The sequence below is a fragment of the Danio aesculapii genome, chromosome 12 (assembly GCF_903798145.1).
Source record: "Danio aesculapii chromosome 12, fDanAes4.1, whole genome shotgun sequence".
Lineage (NCBI taxonomy): Eukaryota > Metazoa > Chordata > Actinopteri > Cypriniformes > Danionidae > Danio > Danio aesculapii.
This window is the reverse complement of record NC_079446.1, coordinates 36589587-36610639: the sequence shown is the minus strand read 5'-3', so window position 1 is coordinate 36610639 and position 21053 is coordinate 36589587. Positions and strand designations below refer to the sequence as shown.

At 35.8% G+C, this 21053-nt stretch overlaps 1 protein-coding gene across 1 annotated transcript in view; it reads right to left on the bottom strand.

Moving 5' to 3' along the window:
• si:ch73-127m5.1 (neurotrypsin) overlaps positions 1–13894 on the bottom strand; it is an 81033-nt gene extending 67139 nt beyond the window's left edge. The window contains exons 1-2 of the mRNA XM_056469844.1: positions 13539–13894; positions 3125–3167 (exon numbers count right to left, since the gene is read on the bottom strand). Of these exons, the coding sequence (XP_056325819.1) occupies positions 3125–3167; positions 13539–13598 (103 nt within the window). The 5' untranslated portion in view covers positions 13599–13894. The remainder of the gene's footprint in view (positions 1–3124; positions 3168–13538) is intronic.
• Between the last annotated feature and the right edge of the window lie 7159 nt (positions 13895–21053).

Sequence of the window (21053 nt, the reverse complement as noted above, 5' to 3'; positions counted from 1 at the left end):
GTGTTTGTACATAATCAAGAAATCACTCAGGTACAGTCATACAAGTATTTGGGAATTTACATAGACAGGTCTCTAACATGGGACACTCATGTAAACTGGATCTGTGAAAAGCTTTACCAAAGACTGTATTTTCTACGAAGGTTGTGGTTTTATGGTGTTGATAAGAAAATCATGTACTTATTTTATCAAGCTGTATTTGAAAGTGTTATCAGGTATGGTCTATCTACATGGTATGGCAATCTTTCTGTAAATCTGAAATCAAAAATTTTCAATATTATCAGAATTGCTACAAGACTAATAGGATCTGAAACTTTTACTAGTATACAAACACTCTACGAGCAATGCACTCTAAATGAAGCGAAAAGAATTTTAAGTAATCCATCTCATGTACTCTTTCCATTTTACGATCTTTTACCTTCTGGTAGAAGATATAGAACTTTCCGCTGGAGGCGGAACAGACTGAAGAACTCTTTTAATCCAGTGTCAATCAGACTGTTGAACACTGATCGATAGTGTATGTAATTCTTTTGTTTGTTGACCTATTTTTAATTTTTATTATGTTAGAACCTGCTGATGTGCTGTGTGAGTCCACAGAAAATTTCCCCTTGAGGGACAATAAAGTATACAAACAAACAAACAAACAACATAATGATCATACGAAACAGATCATTTATATTTTTCTGATCTAATTAAATATATGAAAAAACAACAGTCAAAGTGCAAACATTTACACTTTAGAATGCTACGAATGACAGAAAACCTTGGAAGATATTCTGACTCTTATTCACTAACTGGGTTTCCATCACCTTGTGTTAATGCACATTTTGAAGTGTCACATGAGAAACAAGTCACGGAAATGCCAAGTTTTTTTTCTTAAATCCCTTAATTAACAAAAAAAAAATGGTTTTACACCAGCGTTGCTAGACGTACGATAATTATCATATTTGTACAATAATTTCAACCTCTGTACGATGTACGATCAATAATAAAAAATCCAATGATGTACGACAATTTCAGAATGTTATGGCGTTCAACTTACGTTACATTTTCTCAGCCAATCAACGTGGAGCTTGAGTTAACATTTCTGTCATTTGCGTCCACGCTTAAGCTCGTAGTTTTCAGGTTGAGGTTGATCGTTTAAACAATAAAGTTTTTAAAAATTTGTGCTGAAAAGAAAGGAGAGAAGGACAGGAGAGTTTGCCCTCGATGTTCTCATTTTTCCCTATTCAAATACATCATGTGAACATGTTTTTCCAAAGTTAATCTCATCAAAACAAACACACAAATTCGACTCATTACAGACACTCTGAATGGGCTCACCTCAGAGTGTGTTAAAAATGCGGGAGGGTGCACTGCTTTCAAGCCAACCAGCACTACACTCAAAAATATATATTTTTTTGCTTGTTTAAAATACTTATTTAAAATTAGCTGAAGCAACACAATTCTTGAGATTTCATTGGGACAACTTATTTTTTTATGTTCAATCCACATAAATTTGTTAAACGTGTTAAGTTAACTTAATCAATTTGTGTTGGGACAACATGGATTAATTGTCTGGAACCCTGCATTTTTTACAGTGTATGTTGGGGTCCATGATGACATCTAATTTGTACCGCAAAATGAATCCCTCAACATCTGGCAACACGCGGGTATTCGATGGCAGCGACTTGCAGGTGGAGTTTGAACCTTACCACTAAGGTACGCCTGCTTTTTTTTCTACGTATTGTGGTATGTATTTGTGTTAAAGTTTCTATTTGTCTAGATAATAGCTTTATACTCTCCGTTTGATTCATGTACGACACTTTTTCTCCAAATACAATAATTTTGAGGTTCTGGTACAATACTTTGACATTTCCAATCTGGCAACACTGTTTTACACTCACTTGAGGTGGTTTTGGACTTATGCCAAAAATGGTTAATGTGAATAATGGCAGATGGAAACGCATTTGCCAAAAAGAAAATTTCTGATGTAGTGAACAGTTCTCCCACGTGATTAATCAGTTGACTTTATTATGCTTGCCTTGATTACTGTTGGTTACCTTGCTACAAATACTACAGTCAGCCTCTCTAACAACTTGATGGAAACACACCTAATTCACATTTGGAAATTTTAATTTTTTGGCAAACTATTCAAAGATTCATTTCATGTTAAGATTAGGAAAATCAGCTAATGTTGTCATATCCATCACTTCTTTCTAAAATAAATTAGATTTATCGCACCTCTATGTGATAAGATCGCAAAGGGAAGAACGGGTGGGGGGACGGGTGATGATCACGAAGTGAAGAACGGGATTGGGGGGGAGGGGGGAGGGGGGCTGAGAGGGGTACCTCATCCAATGAGGGGCCACCCCCCTGTGCACTGTCCTGATTGGAAGTCTGTGGGACAAAAAGTGCAGCTTTACTCTGCTTCATAATACCATAAGTTTTGAATACTTTAGCTCATCCATAAACATGATTTCTGCAGGAGTCCTGTATCATGTAAGACAACTGCCATGATTCCACACTCACTCACAGCATCATCAAATGCATCTTTTGTTTGTTAGGAATACATGCTCCCTAGTGGTGAAAAATCACATACTCTTTTATATATGGATTTTTAAGATATGATCAATAATATTACATTCATCTGAAACTACAAATACATTTAATTTGTATTTTACATTGGATTCAAGTCAAGGTGATTGGCTGAGACATTCTACTGCTTGATTTTTTCTCTGAAAGCATTTGAAAGTTTTCTTGGCTGTGTTTTGGATCACTGTCTTGCCCTGGTTTCATCTTCATCATCCTGATAATGTAGATGTTGGACTGAAACAGCCAATATTAATTTATAATGACGAAGGGCAGAGGGTTGCTAAAGAACTACTGAGAGATTTCAGCTGCTGTCTGGGCTTTCACTGCCTTTCAACACCTCCCTTTCTTCAATACTTTTTCCCTGTGTCATTTCATTTTTATTATGCATAACTTATTTTCCCCACTGTATATAGCAAAGTTTAAAGTCTTATTTCAGCACAGTGGTTGATGAGTAAATATCAGTAACACACATTTTTTAACAACCTCTGAAGTGTTTTGATTCATTCTGCTTCTGTATTGCTGTAAAAACAAAGAAAAAAACATATTGACTCACCTGTATTCTGCACTGCATTCAGGTAGCTGTCATCACCATTCACCTGCAGGGAGGAGAAAAAGGAAAGCCAGTTCAACTGCAGAAAGCTGACAGAATTATGAATTGATTTGTTCTGAACACTAAAGCGTCTGTTTTTCTGGAAAAGCGAAGTTTTATCTTCTCAGATGTGACACATTTGAAGAGCGGTACATTCGGTTTCTGCCTACACTTCTGTCTGGCTGAGAGGAAACTGCGAGAGATGTTTCTGACAGAGAACGAAGATAATATCTGTTAATATTTAACTGTGGTTTGATTTCTGTATTTTCTCACACAGTGACTGAACTGCAATTAGCAGATGAGTTAGTATCTTAATATTTAACAGTAACTGCTGTCTTACATTGGGAGAGAAGTGGATGCAAGTTATAGGGTAATAATTGCAATGGAATAATCATGCATTTTCACTATAAATATATATATACAGTTGAAGTCAGAATTATTAGCCCACCTGTTTATTTTTTCCCCAATTTCTGTCAATGGAGAGAAGATTTTCTCAACACATTTCTAAACATAATAGTTTTAATAACTCATTTCTAATAACTGATTTATTTTCTCTTTGCCATGATGACAGTAAATAATATTTTTCTAGAATTTTTTTAAGACAGATTAAACAGACACACAGATTAAAGTGACATTTAAAGGCTTAACTAGGTTAATTAGGTTAACTAGGCAGGTTAGGGTAATTAGGCAAGTTATTGTATAACAATGGTTTGTTCTGTAGACTATCAAAACAATATATACAGCTTAAAGGGGCCAATAATTTTGACCTTAAAATTGTTTTTAAAAAATTAAAAACTGCTTTTATTCTAGCCAAAATAAAACAAATAAGACTTTCTCCAGAAGAAAAAATATTATCAGACCTACTGTGAAAATTTCCTTGCTCTGTTAAACATCCTTTGGACAATATTTAAAAAAGGAAAAAAATTTAAGGGGGGATAATAATCTCACAATCATACATTTTACAAGGATTAAGGAAACACCTACGAAAATGTCATTCAGTGAGACAGTATTTTATACCAAAAAACTTCTCTGGCATATTTAGAACAAGAATCATTTAGTGAAATATTAAAGACTCTCGAGTGCTGTGTTTTACCCATTTCTCAGCAAGATTACAATGATATTAAAATAAACATAATAAAAAATAAAAACATATGTATGGCCATGTATCGCTGCCTAATTTTTACATAAATGTTGTGCTGAATGAGGATTATTAATTTTTTGACATTTTATTTTTTACTAAATGTATTTGATATATTGACGTATGAGCATTTCACTTGCAATCAATGTGAATTCTGATTGTTTATAAAATCACATCAATTTAATTTCATACTGAATTTATCTATATGCATATATACAGTTGAGGGCAAAATTATAAAAAAACATTTATGCTTTTTCAAATGTTTCCTAAGAGAAGATTTTTTCAACACAATTAAAAAAACTGTTAAAACAATTTAAAAAATTATTTTACAAGATACTATTCAGTTTAAAGTGCAATTATAAAGTGCACTTATCTAGGTTAATTAGGTTTACTAGGCAAATTTGGTTGCAAGTCATTGAACAACAATGGTTTGTTCTGTAGAAAGAAAGCTAATAAAATGTACCTTAAAAAAAGATTTTTTTTAACATTTATTCCAGTCAAACTAAAAGAAATAAGGCTTTCTCAAGAAGAAAGAATATTACAGAAAACAGCACTTTTAAAATTAAACTTTTGCAGTGGGGCTAATAATTTTGCCTTCAACTGTATATACACCACAATAATTGTTGAATTTTAATTGATTCATAACACGATTCACTGAATTTTGTTGACCAAAACAATTCCAACCTAGTTTTTAAAAGTGAATTTCAAATCAAATTCATCAAGAGAAATGAATCATAAATGAATTCTAATCAATTAGTCAAATAAAATGCTATTTAAAATCCACACAATATCAAAATTACACTCAAAAATTTTTGATTTGTTGTTTGCTTAAAATATTTATTTAAAATGAGCTGAATCAACACAATTCTCGAGTAGGATCAACCTAATTGCTTTGTGTTCAATCCACTTCAATTTGTAAAAACTAATAAGTTAACTTATTCCTTCATGTTGTTCCAACTCAAATCAATTGTGTGGAACACAGCATGTTTTACAGTGTAGTTTATTATCACATATTTAGCACCCATTATTGCTTCCAAATATGTTAAATACTCAATCGCATGTCACCGCACAACAGTTCCATGATGACTCTGCAAATAATGCAGCAACAACAACTCCGCTCTCCGTTCTGATTCTCAAATTACAAATATTTACCTGAAAATAAAGCTTATTCATTGACCAAACCTGGCACAGAGCTTCCAAAGCATTCAGCTAAAATATGGGTAGCTGTCAAGGTTGAGTACATCCTAGAAATCTGAGGATTGCTGATAGAGCATCAGTGTGGCCACAAGAAGGAACTAAAGCTGCTTCTGTGACTTGAAATGCAATGAGAGATTTCAGTGAGGCAGGAAAACGGCTATAAAGACTTGAGCTTTCCAGATCCAATTGGACTCTGTTTTCCCAACTGATTTCTCGCTGAGCATTGGAAAGCATGCAGCTTGTAATCCTAAATTTGACCATTCATCACTGACCCAGAGGAATCTTTAAACATTTCTTGTGTTTACTGGTTCTTCAGGAAATATACTGTATAAAAGACATCCATGAAAATTTATTCTGTCATCATTTACTCACCCTCGCGCCTTTCAAAACTACTATGATTCTTCTGTGAAACACAAAAGAAGCCATTTACAGCATAAACACTTTTTCCATGTAATCACAGTGAATGTCTGTAGGTTTACACACACTTTCAGAAATAAAGGTACAAAATCTGGCACTGGGGCGGTACCTTTTCAAAGGGTACAGTAAGTTTTTGTTCCTAACAGGTCCTTAAAGGTACATATTCATACCTAAAATGTCCAACTGTGTTCCTCATAGAACCATAAACGTACAAAAGTGTTTCCTAAAGGTACTACACACAAAAAAAAAACACTGGATGCCTTCCATTTTTAAGCAGAATCAAATTAACCTTATCAATCCTTTAAACTTGTATTAAATTAAACTGACTTATAACAGCTTGTGTAACTTATAAAATTAAGTTAGAACATGCCCAGCTAGCAAAGAATTCTGGCCCAGATTTGGCATAAAAGCTGGCACAGCAGGTATTCGTCTGGCACTGGCATATAGCATGTGGGCCAAACATGGCCCGGTTTCGCAGAGGTGGCACCATCTTAAGGGCGGCACACAAGACTTGGGCCAGATATCAAATGTAGTATTTGGGCCAGATGTTAATTTATATGTGGGCTACGTCAGTTTGACGCACTTTTAAAATACATTTAAATTATTTTTAATACACAAAAAAAATTCTACCAATCAGGTCGCTTCGAGAAAAAGCGTGGCCATAATGCTTCATGGGTTTATCAAAGTCAATGCAGTCATGACACACCAACATATCTGGCCCAGTTCAAGCCCAGTTATGGGTTATTATCTTGGCCAAATTTCGACCCAGATATGGTCCATGTTTGGCCCTTTTATGGAAGCCAGAAATGGTCCAATCAAGTACCGTAGTTTACTTGTTTACTTCTTTACTTGTTTGTACCGTAGTTTAATAAGTTAGAATGAACTAAGACATATGCTGTGATGACTAACTGATCATATAATTTTTTACAGTGTAATGTTCACCTACATTGTACAAAAGTGTTTCTTTTGAAAAGGTAACACCACTGTAACAGATTTTGTATCTTTATTTGTGAGTGTGCAGTGACTCAATGTTTCTCACACAACACAATAATATGGCTTCACTAGACATATCACTACAGTTGTGTGTAAATTCTTATTCTGTGACAATTTATTTACCTCTTTAAATATCAAGTTTCAAAAATAACTCTCTAATTTGGATCTGTAAGGTTCTGTTTGTAAGCCAATCAGCACTTTGAATGCATACAAGAAGACCAATCAGGCTCATCTCAGAGGCCAAGATGAGTGATATATTACATCCAAGTTTAATGGCCCATTCACACAGGGCGTCAGCATCAACGCTTCCCATTCACTTTGAATGGGTGACGTCAGGCATTGCCGAACAACTTTGTCGATCCGTCGGCAGTGCTTCAGCGGCGTTGCTCGCTGCAGAAGTTGGGAAATTCTCAACTTTTCAAGCGCCATTGGAAGTGTCAGCCAATCAGATTGCTTTATGCAAATACCCCTGCTCACACAGTAGCCGTTTGCGGACTACTTTCATTGGCTGACGCTGCTATGACAATCGTGTCAGCCCCAAGTTCAGACAAGCATTGACGCTGAAGCTCTGTGTGAATGCACGGTAATTTTAGAGAAGTGTTGCCAGATTGGGCGGTTTTGAATTTGATTGTGCGACAAAAATATGGCTTAGGCGGGTTGACATTTTTTTTTTTAACAAAACATTACTGTGTGCTCCTACTCCATTTAATTAGTAGTGACCAGTGCGTAGCTCAAACTGCGTTAGCCCACCCGCAAGCAGGTAAAGGAAAGTTCACAATCTGACTCCCCGAACAAATCTAACTCCCATTCCCATACCTGAATCCAAACTAGGAATCCATGGAGCTGCTGTGGATGCTGGAACTCATGTCCTGCTTCTGATGTGTCAAACAAGTCATCATTTAGTGAGCTGCCAAATGAATTCTTTTTTGGCTCACCAGATTTACAAGAGACACATTGGAGCACACCAGCTAATTGATATCCTTAAAACTAACGGACTGAAACTAACATCTAAAATACTTTATTTTAATTTCACAGGATTTTTAATGCAAAGAATGTATTAACTATTCAAATATCATATTTAAACAAATTAATCTACAATATATAGGTGAATAGGTAGTGTAATCAATAAGTGCAGTGTTGTGATGTGATCCAGTTATGTTGTAATTTTACTATTGTGGTTCTGTGCCTGTTGGTGTTGGTTGCTGTATGGTCTGAAAATGTTGGCGCAGTAGACTAGTGGTAAGCATGCTGACATATGGTGCAGTAGTACTTCAGGGAGTTCTAAGTTTGAATCCCGGCTTGAGGACATTTCTCGACCCTACCCCCACCCCCCTCTCTCCCATTTCGCTTCCTGTCTGATTACTGTCCTATTTAATAAAGGCAAAAGGGACAAACATAAATCTTAAAAAAAAAAAAAGTCTGACAACTTGGCTAATTTCTGATTTAAATGAAGTAAAATTAAATTAAATATTAATCTAATATTTAAGGCGGTTTTTGTGCATTTGGGTGGGTTTTGGAGAGCTTTTGGGCTGGAAACCGTCAGCTATTTCTGGCAACACGGTTTTAGAGTAATACAAATAGAAAGCAGCCTTTAATAGTGCTAAAAATGTTAAGAGGCCATTTTCACATAAATCAAAATGTATTTAAGGCATTATTGCAAATCAAAAGAAACAAAATATGTTTCAACAAAATATATTTAAGGCATTTTTGCAAATCAAAAGAAACGTTTAATGCAGAGCTCAGAAAGATCTCACCCTTATTAACAAAATGAGTCTAAATATTTTACGTTGAATAAAAATTCTTTGTTTATGAACTTGTGAAACCAGCATGATCTCACAAGGAAACCTAACTATTTTTATGTTTTTGTCAGTTTAAGTGAAGATTCACAAACTAATTTCCAGAGAAGCGCGTGATATGATTGACTGCAGCTGAATCAGCCAATCAGATTAATCCAAACTCACTATAAGTAGCCTAGCTAGAATTACTTCCTTACCTTCATTTTCTGAAGAAACCCCCCATTCACCCCTTCTCCTCCTTTCCTCCTTTACCACGGGGAGCTCTCGAGAACCACCAAATCATACTAAATTGAATGACTGAGATTGTACGAATTCATACGAATTAGCCACTAAATCAAAAAGTTACGAATTGTTGTAAGATTGTGTTGGTGAAACAACACTGAAAAACATATTTTTTTGCTGATTGTTCAAATTACTTATTTTAAATGAGCTGAAACAACAGAATTTTGGAGATTTCTATGTGAAACTTAATTGTTGTGTTCAATGTAATTAAATTTGTTTTGTTAACTTAATGAATTTGTGTTGGGACAACATGAATGAATTGTGTGGAGCCCTGCATTTTTTTTACTTTGCTGAAGTATTGTCGGTTTTCTGCACTTTTTAAAGTGTTAATTGATGTAATTAATGGAGTGTTAATTACAACAATAAACGTTAGCATGTTATTTCAGCCATACTGATCTCTAGAGAAAAATTACAGTAATACAGGAGCTGCTTTCTGATCCCGCAATTATGTTTTACAACCCTCCATATTCCTAACTAAAATTAACATCTGCACTGGATGAACTAGTAAGCATGGTCTTTTATGATTAACCTGAGAAATAAAGAAAAATGTGTCCTGTGATATTAAATAAACCTGTAATTAACACAAATATGTATTCAAATGTAAGTTCAATTATTGCTTCATATAATGTTTTGCAAGACAGAATCTACATTTTGCCTATTCCAAAACTCCCCACTTCCAAATTTAAATGGATTATAATATTGTACATTAAGAATCCATTTAGGCCCATTTTAATGTACGAAAGAGACTTGTTCCCTATCATCTCGGCTTTAAACTTTAAAGCTCAAAACCACTCAGAATGCAGAAAGAACCTTATAATTCCAAGGTTGTGAGATAGAATATGCTGCATGATTCAAACAGATCACTTTTATGATGCTTTTTGGAGTCTGGCAGCCCGTTTGTTGCATTGAAAAGAGCCGATCAGTCATTGTTCTTTTGTGCACGCAAGAAAGAAATTCATGCAGGTTTGTAACGCCATGAGTAAATAACAACATTTCTGCATAAACTAAAAAGCCTCTGCCTCTATCCTGCACTGCACAGTCATGCATATGTAGATGAAAACATGTTATCGATTTACTTCATTAATTTACGACCAATAAGCTGATCCTGGGATTTAGCACCACCGGCAAGGCTAATTGCATTACAGATAACAAGCTCCAGTTATGCGCCCTGATATTTGTGCTCATATCAACACACTTCGGTCAGTTACGGCCATAATTGCATCTGTCATTCTCGTTCCACAGCAGCAACTGAAGCCAGACTGTTGCTGTCCTTGATCATGTTCCTTCCACTGAAATAGTAAAATACACATCAAAAAGTGCTTGATTCAAACAGCAGCTTCTGATTGCTTTCCAACTGGCTTTCAGTCTCAAATGACGCTTATATGAGGAACAGATTGTTGTAATGGAGTAGAACACAGATGAATGAACATAAAACCAGGTGTGTTTGTCTGACAGCTGCAAATAGAGGAAGGCACTCAACAATCTTGATGTCTAGCCTATATAGCACATAACTGGCATTACGCTGCTGCTCAAGAGTCTAATTGCAGAAGCACATATTAAAATGCATTCAGATATATAAAATCGGTCTTCTGTATTACACCATCTCTGGAGCAAAGCCCTTGCACAGATTTGTCGGTGCTGTAAAATCTTCATAATCAAGAGGAGCACAAAGTCTCTAATGGAGCACGGCAGGCATATTACTCATTAATTCCTTCCCATAGTGCTGTTGTTTCACCGCCCAAACAGATGTTAAGATACTTCAGCTCTGTAGTAGATGTGAACTGTGATGAAAGTACTGCTATCTAGCTGGTGAATAACACTGTTGTCTACTTTACTTTTAAATGTGAAGGATCCAAAATATTGTTCACATACAAAGCTTGGAATTAGTTTTTGTTCACCAAAGGAACATTTATTAAATAACGCTTTCTGATTGTAAAAAATGACAATAAAAAAATCTTTATTTTTAGGATATGTTTTCTATAAATTCAGTTAAAATCAGAAATATTAAACCCCCTTTTATTTTTATTTTATTTTTTAAATATTTACCAAATGATGTTTAACAGAGCAAGGAAATTTATATATTTACCACATATATATTTACCACTGTATGTATATATATGTATATATATATATATATATATATACACAGTTAAAGTCAGAATTATTACCCCCCCCCTACCCCCCCCGGCCCTTTAAATTGTTATTTCTTTTTTAAATATTTCACAAATTATGTTTAACAGAGAAAGGAAATTTTCACAGTATGTCTGATAATACTTTTTCTTCTGGAGAAAGTCTGATTTGTTTTATTTCGGCTAGAATAAAAGCAGTTTTTTATTTTTTTATGGACCATTTTACGGTCCATAACCACAAACCATTGTCATACAATAACTTGCCTAATTACCCTAACCTGCCTAGTTAACCTAATTAACCTAGTTAAGCCTTTAAATGTCACTTTAAACTGTATAGAAGTGTCTTAAAAAATATCTAGTCAAATATTATGTACTGTCATCATGGCAAAGATAAAATAAATCAGTTATTAGAAATGAGTTATTAAAATTATTATGTTTAGAAATGTGCTGAAAAAAATCTTCTCTCCATTAAACAGAAATTGGGGAAAAAATAAACAGGGGGACTAATAATTCAGGGGGGCTAATAATTCTGACTTCAACTGTGTATATATATATATACAGTGCTTGGCATATATAAGTACCCTAGGGCTGTGCAATTAATCGAAATCGAATCGCAATCGCAATTTGAATTGAGGCTGCCATATAAAATATATAAAATAACATCTGAGGTGAAGTGCTTTGAAACCAGTCCACTATGCTTCAGAAAATAAAACATGCTAGATTTTCTGCGAGGCATCGCAGACATGGTATCGGTTGTCATAAAATATGCCACATTACATAAGAAGAAACGATTGAACATTGTATCACGTCGTCCATTTGTCATTTACGATTCCCCACGACACCTTACGTCAAGGAAATTGTGCTGAAATATTGTGATCTGGCCTGGGCTTTATAACTAGCCAATTAAGTGAGCACAGTTTCGTTCTGCCCAATCAGAATTGTGCAACTGAACTACGCCCACCATAAAAAAAAAAAAAAAAACTGGAAAGCGATGACAAGTGGGATTATGGCGTCTGCTGCATCAGAAACATTAATAGATAAATTCATATCAAAGAAAAACAGCATTTGTAATATGGAAATTTTTTTGTTTCAAAGTCACAGACACAGAACAAAAAGAGGTAATTTTTAAGAGCTGTCGCAGAATTGTTGCCATGGCTTACAGATTAATGAGCTGAAGCTTAAATTAAATTAAAATCAGTTTGAAGCTTGAATCAAATCGTAAATCAACTCGCAATCACAATATCTGTCAAAAAAATTATAATAATAATCGCAGTTAGATATTTTCCCCAAATTGCACAGCCCTCAAAAATCTGTCTTTTAAATTCAGATTTTTAATAGGAAGCTATACAATATTATATTTCTGCATATACATTAGATTAGTCAGTACTGACGCCGAATCTGGAGCTTATCTAACAAAATAACTGACAATAACAGTCCAAAAACTAATTTATAACCAAATTTATATGTTATAAAAAAATATTAAATACAAAAAAAAGAAAAATCAAGAGAAGTGAATATTAGTTGAATTTTTGTAGGTTGTATTTTTTATTTTTTTTTGCAATATTTTGCTTAAATTTAATTGTGTTATCTTTCCATTTCTAAATATGTTTGGTGACTAAAATATGATATTAATAAATATATCTGTTTAATAAATCTCTTTTGTTAAAATGCACCAAAACACATTGTCTATATTCACAGAGAAATGGATAAAAATATTCATTTTCAAAATGGGGTGTACTCAATTATGCTGAGCACTGTATATATACAAACATATATATGCTGGATTTTTTTTTTTCACAACTGCATGTTTCTTTGTCTTCTGTGCTGGTCTGAGTTTAAGGACTCTTGTGTGTAAATATACTCCAGTACCCAAGAAATCAGCCATTAAACAGTCCTAATACTGAATTCTTCTGCAAATCCCCTGAAATACCATTAAGTGTGTGGTCGATAAATTTATTCTAGCACACTCATCAAACTCATTAATCTTTGAGCAAAATATGGGTCAATGTGTTGTATTTTAGTCTCTCAATCCCTGTGGTTTGCAAGCTCTTACCTTTATGTATACAAAATGCATCAAACAAATAATAATAATAATGATAAACTGAACTCAAACATCTAATAATTCCCCGTGTCTAACGTGTTTCATTTAAGCGACATTTCCTCCCTACAGCATGTCAGATCCTCTATTAGAGGGAGGTGGCTTTGCCTGAATCCATTAAACAGCATGTGAGTGTTTTATTGCACAATGACAGACTGAGATGCTGAAGTAGATTTGACCAAAAGGGTGCACTTTAAAATCATGCAGCATTAATATTACCGGCACAAAGCAATAGCCTACAAATACAACACGCAAAACCACACAGGGTGTTAGCAAAACAGCCAGTTTAGGCGTTTTTGCTTTACGCTATTAAAGGCGCAGATCTTACCTCCAGAAAAGCTGCAAACACACCGAGCAGGGCGAGCATCCTCCACACTCTTGTATCCATCCCTATCTCCGGCTACGGCTCAGTGTCATTGTCCGGTATTAGAAGCCACCTCCTGAGTAGGGTGTATCCGCGAACGAGCGTTGTTCAAACGGGTTGAATGGCACAATGTTGCGCGGACGCCGTTTAAGAGCGCTGTGTTCCAGGATGAGTGATGCGATGCTCCGTGACCCTCCGTAGGTTGATATGTGATGATGTCTAATCGGTGTTGTGGAGTAGTGTCATGGACGCGCGCACACACACACCCCTCGTAGCGACCCACGCGCAGCGCTACGTCTCCAAGCGCGCGCCGCACCGATCAACCAGCAGCCAACAAATTGGGCGTCACTGCTGCCTCAGTGCAGTCCTGAGAGCAACACAATACAAAATATTTACTTCAACTGATTACAAGATAAAGTAACTAGTCGTTTATGTGATAATGTGGATAATTCAAGCTCTTTAATAATACAGTCTGAAAAAACAATCCTCAAAATAATCCACAAAAAAGACCGAAATAAATGTAGAATATGTAAAGCAATTATATTATGCTTTTCGCATGTTCAGCTTTGTGAATACCCTTGCTGTTTGACCATGAAAAAGAGCTGCAAAGTTGCAAAAAAGAAAGTCTATTTCTATTTTTTTTTTCTCTCTAGGGTTTCCAAACTGCTTCAGACGCCTCTGTTGTAGCCTAGATTTTTTTGTTCCAGTAATGTACGTCATTTGCATCGATGCTATGTGGCAATTACGAGATGACACGCTATCCCCACAGGTTTAATCCATCTTGTCAAAAGTCATAACACAATCCAAAAAATATGAAGGAATCAGCACATACATGAATTGACATTCATGATAAAAAAAAATGTAATAATTAACATATTCATCTAATTTTTCAGCAAAGAAATTGTTTTGTTCCGCGAGACAATTTTCATTGGGTTGCATTAATTAATAATATAGACTGGAGAAAAGCTTGGTTGTTGCCTCATCAATACTTTCTTCCTAATAAAACGAAAGAAATCCACTTTAAAATGTTGCATAAAATAAATATGGCTAACTCATTTGTTTCCAAATATGTTGATATTCCGAGTAATTGTACATTTTTGGTAAGGATGATGAAACTTTAATACCTTTATTTTGTATGTGTGAATTAGTTGAGAAATTTTGGTTCGACCTGCATTTAAACATTCATCATATCTTTGCACAATCTTTTAGTTTAAAAGAATTTTTTGTTATTCCTCAGAATCTGCACATAAATCTAAAGAATTTATCTTCAACTTTTTTATCTTGGTTAGAATTTTTTTTATACATAAACAAAACTGTGGCGGTTCATTCCACTGTGGCGGCCCCAGAATAAAAAAAGGACTAAGCTGAAAAGAAAACGAATGTATAAATGAATAAACAAAAATGCATGGGTTCAATCCCTACTTTTCAACATTTTCTGATTGAAGTTGACACTGCTCAAATCCTTATGTGTAACAACAAAAAATGTGTCAGATTCTTGGTATATGAAGAACTGTTGTCTATTGACTCTGATTTGAGTTAGCTAGCTTTCCTATAATGCTCTTAATTTATTTATTTTCATACACTTATAAATTTGTACTTACCCCTTCTTTGTTTTGGTAGTCTTTTTTCTTTCTGCAGCTAATGTAGCTTGCATTTTCCTTCTTTTGTATCTCTCTTGATCTCCTGATTGTGGTAGTATATTTATAGTCTTGAATACATAGTTTTTTTTTAATTACGAGACGACACCACGTGACTTTCACCTTGGTGATGTTCACATAGAACTTGGAATAATGTGTTTCTATAGCAACAATTTTAATGCCTAAACTTCCAATTCATGACCTTATGTATTCTGTCATAGTAGTAAGTAAAAGTAAAAACAGTGCTTTCATTTCTAAATATTTTCTACAAATTCAAAAATGAAAAAGTACACTTTATACACAAAGACCAAAAGCAGATCTAATTAGCTGCTTTTAATTAATTAGATTTAATAACTTACAAGCAGGACTCATTTGATGAATAACAAAAATGGATAATAATAAGGACGTAGTACATCTAATTCATTCAATTATTTTCCTTTGGGTTAGTCCCTTTATTCATCAGGGGTCGCCATAGCGAAATGAACCGACAACTTATGAAGCATATGTTTTACACAGCGAATCCCCTTCCAGCTGCAACCCAGTACTGGGAAACATCCATACACACTCATTCACACACATAAACTATGGCAATTTAGTATATTCAATTCACCGTACCGCATGTCTTTGGACTGTGGGGTAAACCGGAGCACCCAGAGGAAATCCGTGCCAACATGGGGAGAACATGCAAACTCTACACACAGATATGCCAACTGACCCAGTCGGGACTTGAACCAGCGACCTTCTTGCTGCGAGGCAACAGTGCTAACCACTCAGCCACTGTGTCGCCCTTTACATGCCAAAGCTTACATACTTCTTTTAGTTCTTCACAAAAAGTGACAACAGAAAATTAACAGAAAATTCATTCAATTTTCTTCAGCTTAGTCCCTTTATTCATCAGGGGTCGCCACAGCGGAATGAACCACCAACTCATCCAGCATATGTTTTACACAGAAGATGCCCTTCCAGCTGCAACCCAGTACTGGGAAACACCCATACTCATCCACACACATACACTATGGCCAATTTAGCTTATTAAATTCACCTTTAGCGCATGTCTTTGGACTGTGGGGGAAACAGGAGCCGGACTTGAACCAGCAACCTTCTTGCTGTGAGGTGACAGTGCTAACCACTTAGCCACAGTGACGCCCTAACAGAAAATTAAAAAACCAATTAAAACTTTAAATAGAGTATAGCACTTTTGTTGTTCGAAGTCACAGCGACAAGTGTGATTTCTTTAAATACATATTTAGCTATACATCATTTAATATATATTACATGAATTGAAATTAAATAGTGCTTACAGAATATTTAACTAATTACTTCTTCATTTAAGGTATACTAACCAGAAGAAGCCCTCTCTCGATTGAGCTAAATCACAATAGAGTGATTAGCTCTATTGTTAAATGTTCTAACTAAAGTTAAACTGGAAAAAATTCAACTTTAATTAATAACCTCCAGTCAGTTTGTTTTATTTAAAAAGAAATTATTAGCAGCGGCTTTTGAATTATCGTACCCTCAAAATGTGCATAAACAAAGAAAAGTTATTTCTCTCAACAAATGTTTGCTTTACATGCAAGAGTAGAGAGGTGAAAGTGAGGTCTGAATCATCAGAAAAGAAAAAAGACCCGGAGGGATTTTGAATAAATCCAGCAGAGGAAACATCACAAACTGCAGCAGAGATCTAGAGGGGAGAAAAATAGGGAAATTAATACTTTGAGAATGTGTTAGATGGGAAGAACAGAGTATTTTCTGGACCCTCAAAGAACAGCAGCATCCACTTGGATGACACAATGGCAGCCATATTGCGCCAGGCCTTACACCAAATTTGCATGATTGATGAAGCCAGTTATGATATGGGGATGGTTAGGAGGCCATTATGGACAGAGGCCTACTCTTTTTCAAAGTACATCCTTTAAGGTTTAATGTCCCATCCGAAAGACAGCGCTCACTGAGCAGTATAGAGTCCCCTTCACTATACTGGGGCGTTAGGAACCACACAGAGCGCAGGTTGAGCGCCTCCTGGTGGCCTCACTAATACCCCTTCCAGGAGTGACCTAGCTTTCCCATGTGGTCTCTCATCCAAGTACTGACCGGACACAGCCCTGCTTAGCTTTGGTGGACAACATTGTGAGAGTTGCAGAGATCTAGCTGTTGGTTTTATGACTTGTTTCTAGGATATAGGGAACATTTGATTCTGTAACAATTTTTTTTTTATATTATTAATTATTAAGTGAATAGTACATCCATGTTTGATATGACAGACATAGTTAAAGACTTCCCACTTTTTCCATTTTAAACTTTTGTAACAAGACAAAATACTAAAAATAATAATTTTAAAAACAATTAAAAAATACAAAAAATTAAATAATGGTAAATAGCACGACATAATAACAACAACAACAACAACAATAATAATAATACCAATAATAATAATAATAATAATAAAAATAATGCCAGAGATCAGAGGAGAAATGCCAGACTGGTTTCAGCTGATAGAAAGGCAACAGTAACTTAAATAACCACTCATTACAACTGAGGTATGCATAAGAGCATCTCTGAACACACAACACGTCCAACATTGAGGCTACAGCAGCAGAAGACCACACTGTGTGCTGCTCCTGTTAGCTAAGAACAGGAAACTGAGGCTACAATTCACTCAGGCTCACCAAAATTGGACAATAGAAGATTGGAAAAACGTTGCCTGGTCTGATGAGTCTCGATTTCTGCTGCAACATTTTGGTGGTAGGGTCAGAATTTGGTATCAACAACATGCAAACTTGGATTCATCCTGCATTGTTTCAAAGGTTCAGGCTGGTGGTGGTGGTGGTGGTGTAATGGTGAGGAAATATTTTCTTGGCACACTTTGGGCCCATTAATACCAATTGAGCAGTGTCAACACCGCAGCCAACCTGAGTATTGTTGCTGACCTTGTCCACCTCTGTATGAACACAGTGTCCCGTTCTCTGGTGGCTGCTTCCAGCAGGATAACGCACCATGCCCAGCCTGATCTCACGAGAAAACGTAAGTATTTTACATTTTGTCAGTTTAGTGGCTAATTTGTACGAGTTCAGTCGTACAAAATTGTACGATTTTAAAAAGGAGGTGTGGCACCTAACCCCACCCCTAAACCCAACTGTCATTGGGGGATGAGCAACTCGTACTAAATTGTTCAAATTAGATCGTACGAATTAGCCACTAAATCAAAAATTTATGAATTGCCGTGAGATTGTGTTGCCATGCCATAAAGCGCAAATAATCTCAGACTGTTTTTTTTACTCAAATGGCCTCAACAATCACCAGATCTCAATTCAATAGAGCAGCTTTGGGATGTGGTGGAGGTTCGCATCATGGATGTGCAGCTGACAAATCTGCAGCAACTGCGTGATGCTATCATGGCAATATGGACCAAAATCTTTGAGGATTATTTCCAGAACCTTGTTAAATATATGCCTTGATGGATTAAATCAGTTTTGAAGGCAAAAAGGGGTCCAACCCGGTACTAGTAAGGTGTACCTAATAAAGGGGCCGGTGAGTGTTTGATTTATGTATAAATGTATGATCTTTATATAAAGAAAATATAAATATATAATACTTTACATTCATAGTACATTTCAAAACTAAGTAATATGAAGAGTTCAGATGCAAAAACCTCTAAAAGCCATCTGAAACATTCTTCTACAGAGCATTTTTTTCAGGCTCCTGTGTTCAGCTATTTCACATTACAGACAATGCAAATAACCTATTCTTTGCCATAAAAATGAAATTACTGAACCGATAGGAGCCTGAGAAAAATTCTGGTTTTAGAAGAGATGTTCAGGTGACACTTAGACACTTTTGCATCTGAACTCTTCACATTAAAAAATGAAATTCATAAGACGAAGTCCTTTTAAAACTTCCAATAATCATTGTTTATTTACAACTACAAATCATGAAAGTTCCGAATTGCATTGCATTGCACAGTACTTTAGGGTAACCTGCTTTAAATCCCAAAACGTTTATTGGATGTCATGAATACTTTTAATAAAAACAAATAGACCAGAGCATAATGGATTTAGCCTCTTCATGTTTGCTCATAATAATAAAGCTGCAGCTGAGAAGCCCAGCATGAGTGACCTTCTACTGGTGGCATGCAAAGTCACCCACGGAGTCTTCGCACCCACACAAGCATGCATACATTACCATCCCAGTCCTCCCTTTCTCCTGGTAAACTCATGACCTGATCATTGGCGCTGGTGTGTTTTACAGTCCTGTTATATCTGGGTGCTGCACAGACACCTGCTCCATTATGATCGGTGGTTGTAACGGGGGAAACAAGGATTTTTACTGGTGTTGCGCTTTGATGGATGCGCTGTTGTCATGGCAACACAATGGTTAAACTGCCAGCAGTACCTCCAACTCTCTCAGCACATTTAGGGATTTTTTAAGAGACAATTGTCTTTGTGCTCTTTGTGAAATTGGGTCATAAAGTGGTGGGGGGGGGGGGGGGGGGGGGTAGAGAAATATGGAGCAATAACCTGAAAGTGGCACTGTACTGAAGGACAATTCAAAAGAGGTAGCATTGAAAGTATGTTTCTTCTTGGCAACAAACATATCAGTGAGTCATAATGCTTTGCAAAGTCTTATGAAGCCACAAAAATAACTTACAGTCACGCACACAAACAGATTTAGGGGTTCTGTATTGTATCATAAGTGCTTTTATCCGGAGGCATTGGCTCTCAGTTGCATTAACCCTCTCAACAGTAGCCAATCCTCACCCTGCTGGTATGTAGACTGATAAGAGAGAAGAAAGGAAGAAGATTTTTCTGTCATTGCTGTTCTGCACATGTTAACAGCTATTAATATTTTCCAAGGCATCAATTTGACTCCAAAACTCTCAAATTTGCCCAAGTGCTGATTTTTTTGTTTAAATCAGATATTAGGTTACAGGATTTAAAATAGTAGCCCCTATATACAGTGCTCAGCATAAATGAGTACAGCCCATTCTGAAAATAAATATTTTTATCCATTTCTCAGTCAATATCAAGCGGCAACCTTCGCTCTCCCCCGTGAAGCAAATACGGAAGTAACTGGAACTGCAATTCATCGAAATTCCGTTAGTCCTGGCTTCATAATAGAGCAGATTTCTATTGAGCCCACTGTTAAAATGGCCAACTTTACAGCACAAAAAAAAAACTGTTAACAGCCTGGTACAAAGAACGATTTTGGTGCATATAGCTAATATTACCCTTCATGACAACTGTAAGGGGGGTGATTTTTTTTTAACCCATCCGTTTAGTTTATATTAAGTCTGCATAATTAAGGGCGTGGCCTCTTGAGTGACAGCTAGGTCTCGTTGGTCGCCATCATCTGTTTAGCCGCTGAACTCGGCATATACATCATATTTTTGTTTTGTTTTATGTGGCTTTACACAGTCAATTGCCTTTTGGGATTATTTCCTATAATTATCAGAAAATATGGCATGCTGTGTGCACTTAATTGTGCTGACTAAACTAATCTTGGCCTTAAATTAAAAAGAGGGCTGGGAGCAAAATCTCATTTAAATTTAAAGCGACAGTCACCAAAATGGCAAAATTTGGATCAAACTTCACATACACCCACTGGGGACATTAATTCATTCGTTTTCTTTTCGGCTTAGTCCCTTTATTAATTCTTTCATTCTTATAAACCTTTCCAGCCGCAACCCAACACTGGGAAACACCCATAAACACTTTCACTCACATACATGTTTCAAGGCAAGCATTTGTGGTTCGTTATGATCTGTTTATGTAACTACAGCAACTGCAATGCCTGTTGCTGTATGTTGTTAGAAACTACAGTGAAACACTTAGAAAAAAGGCACTTA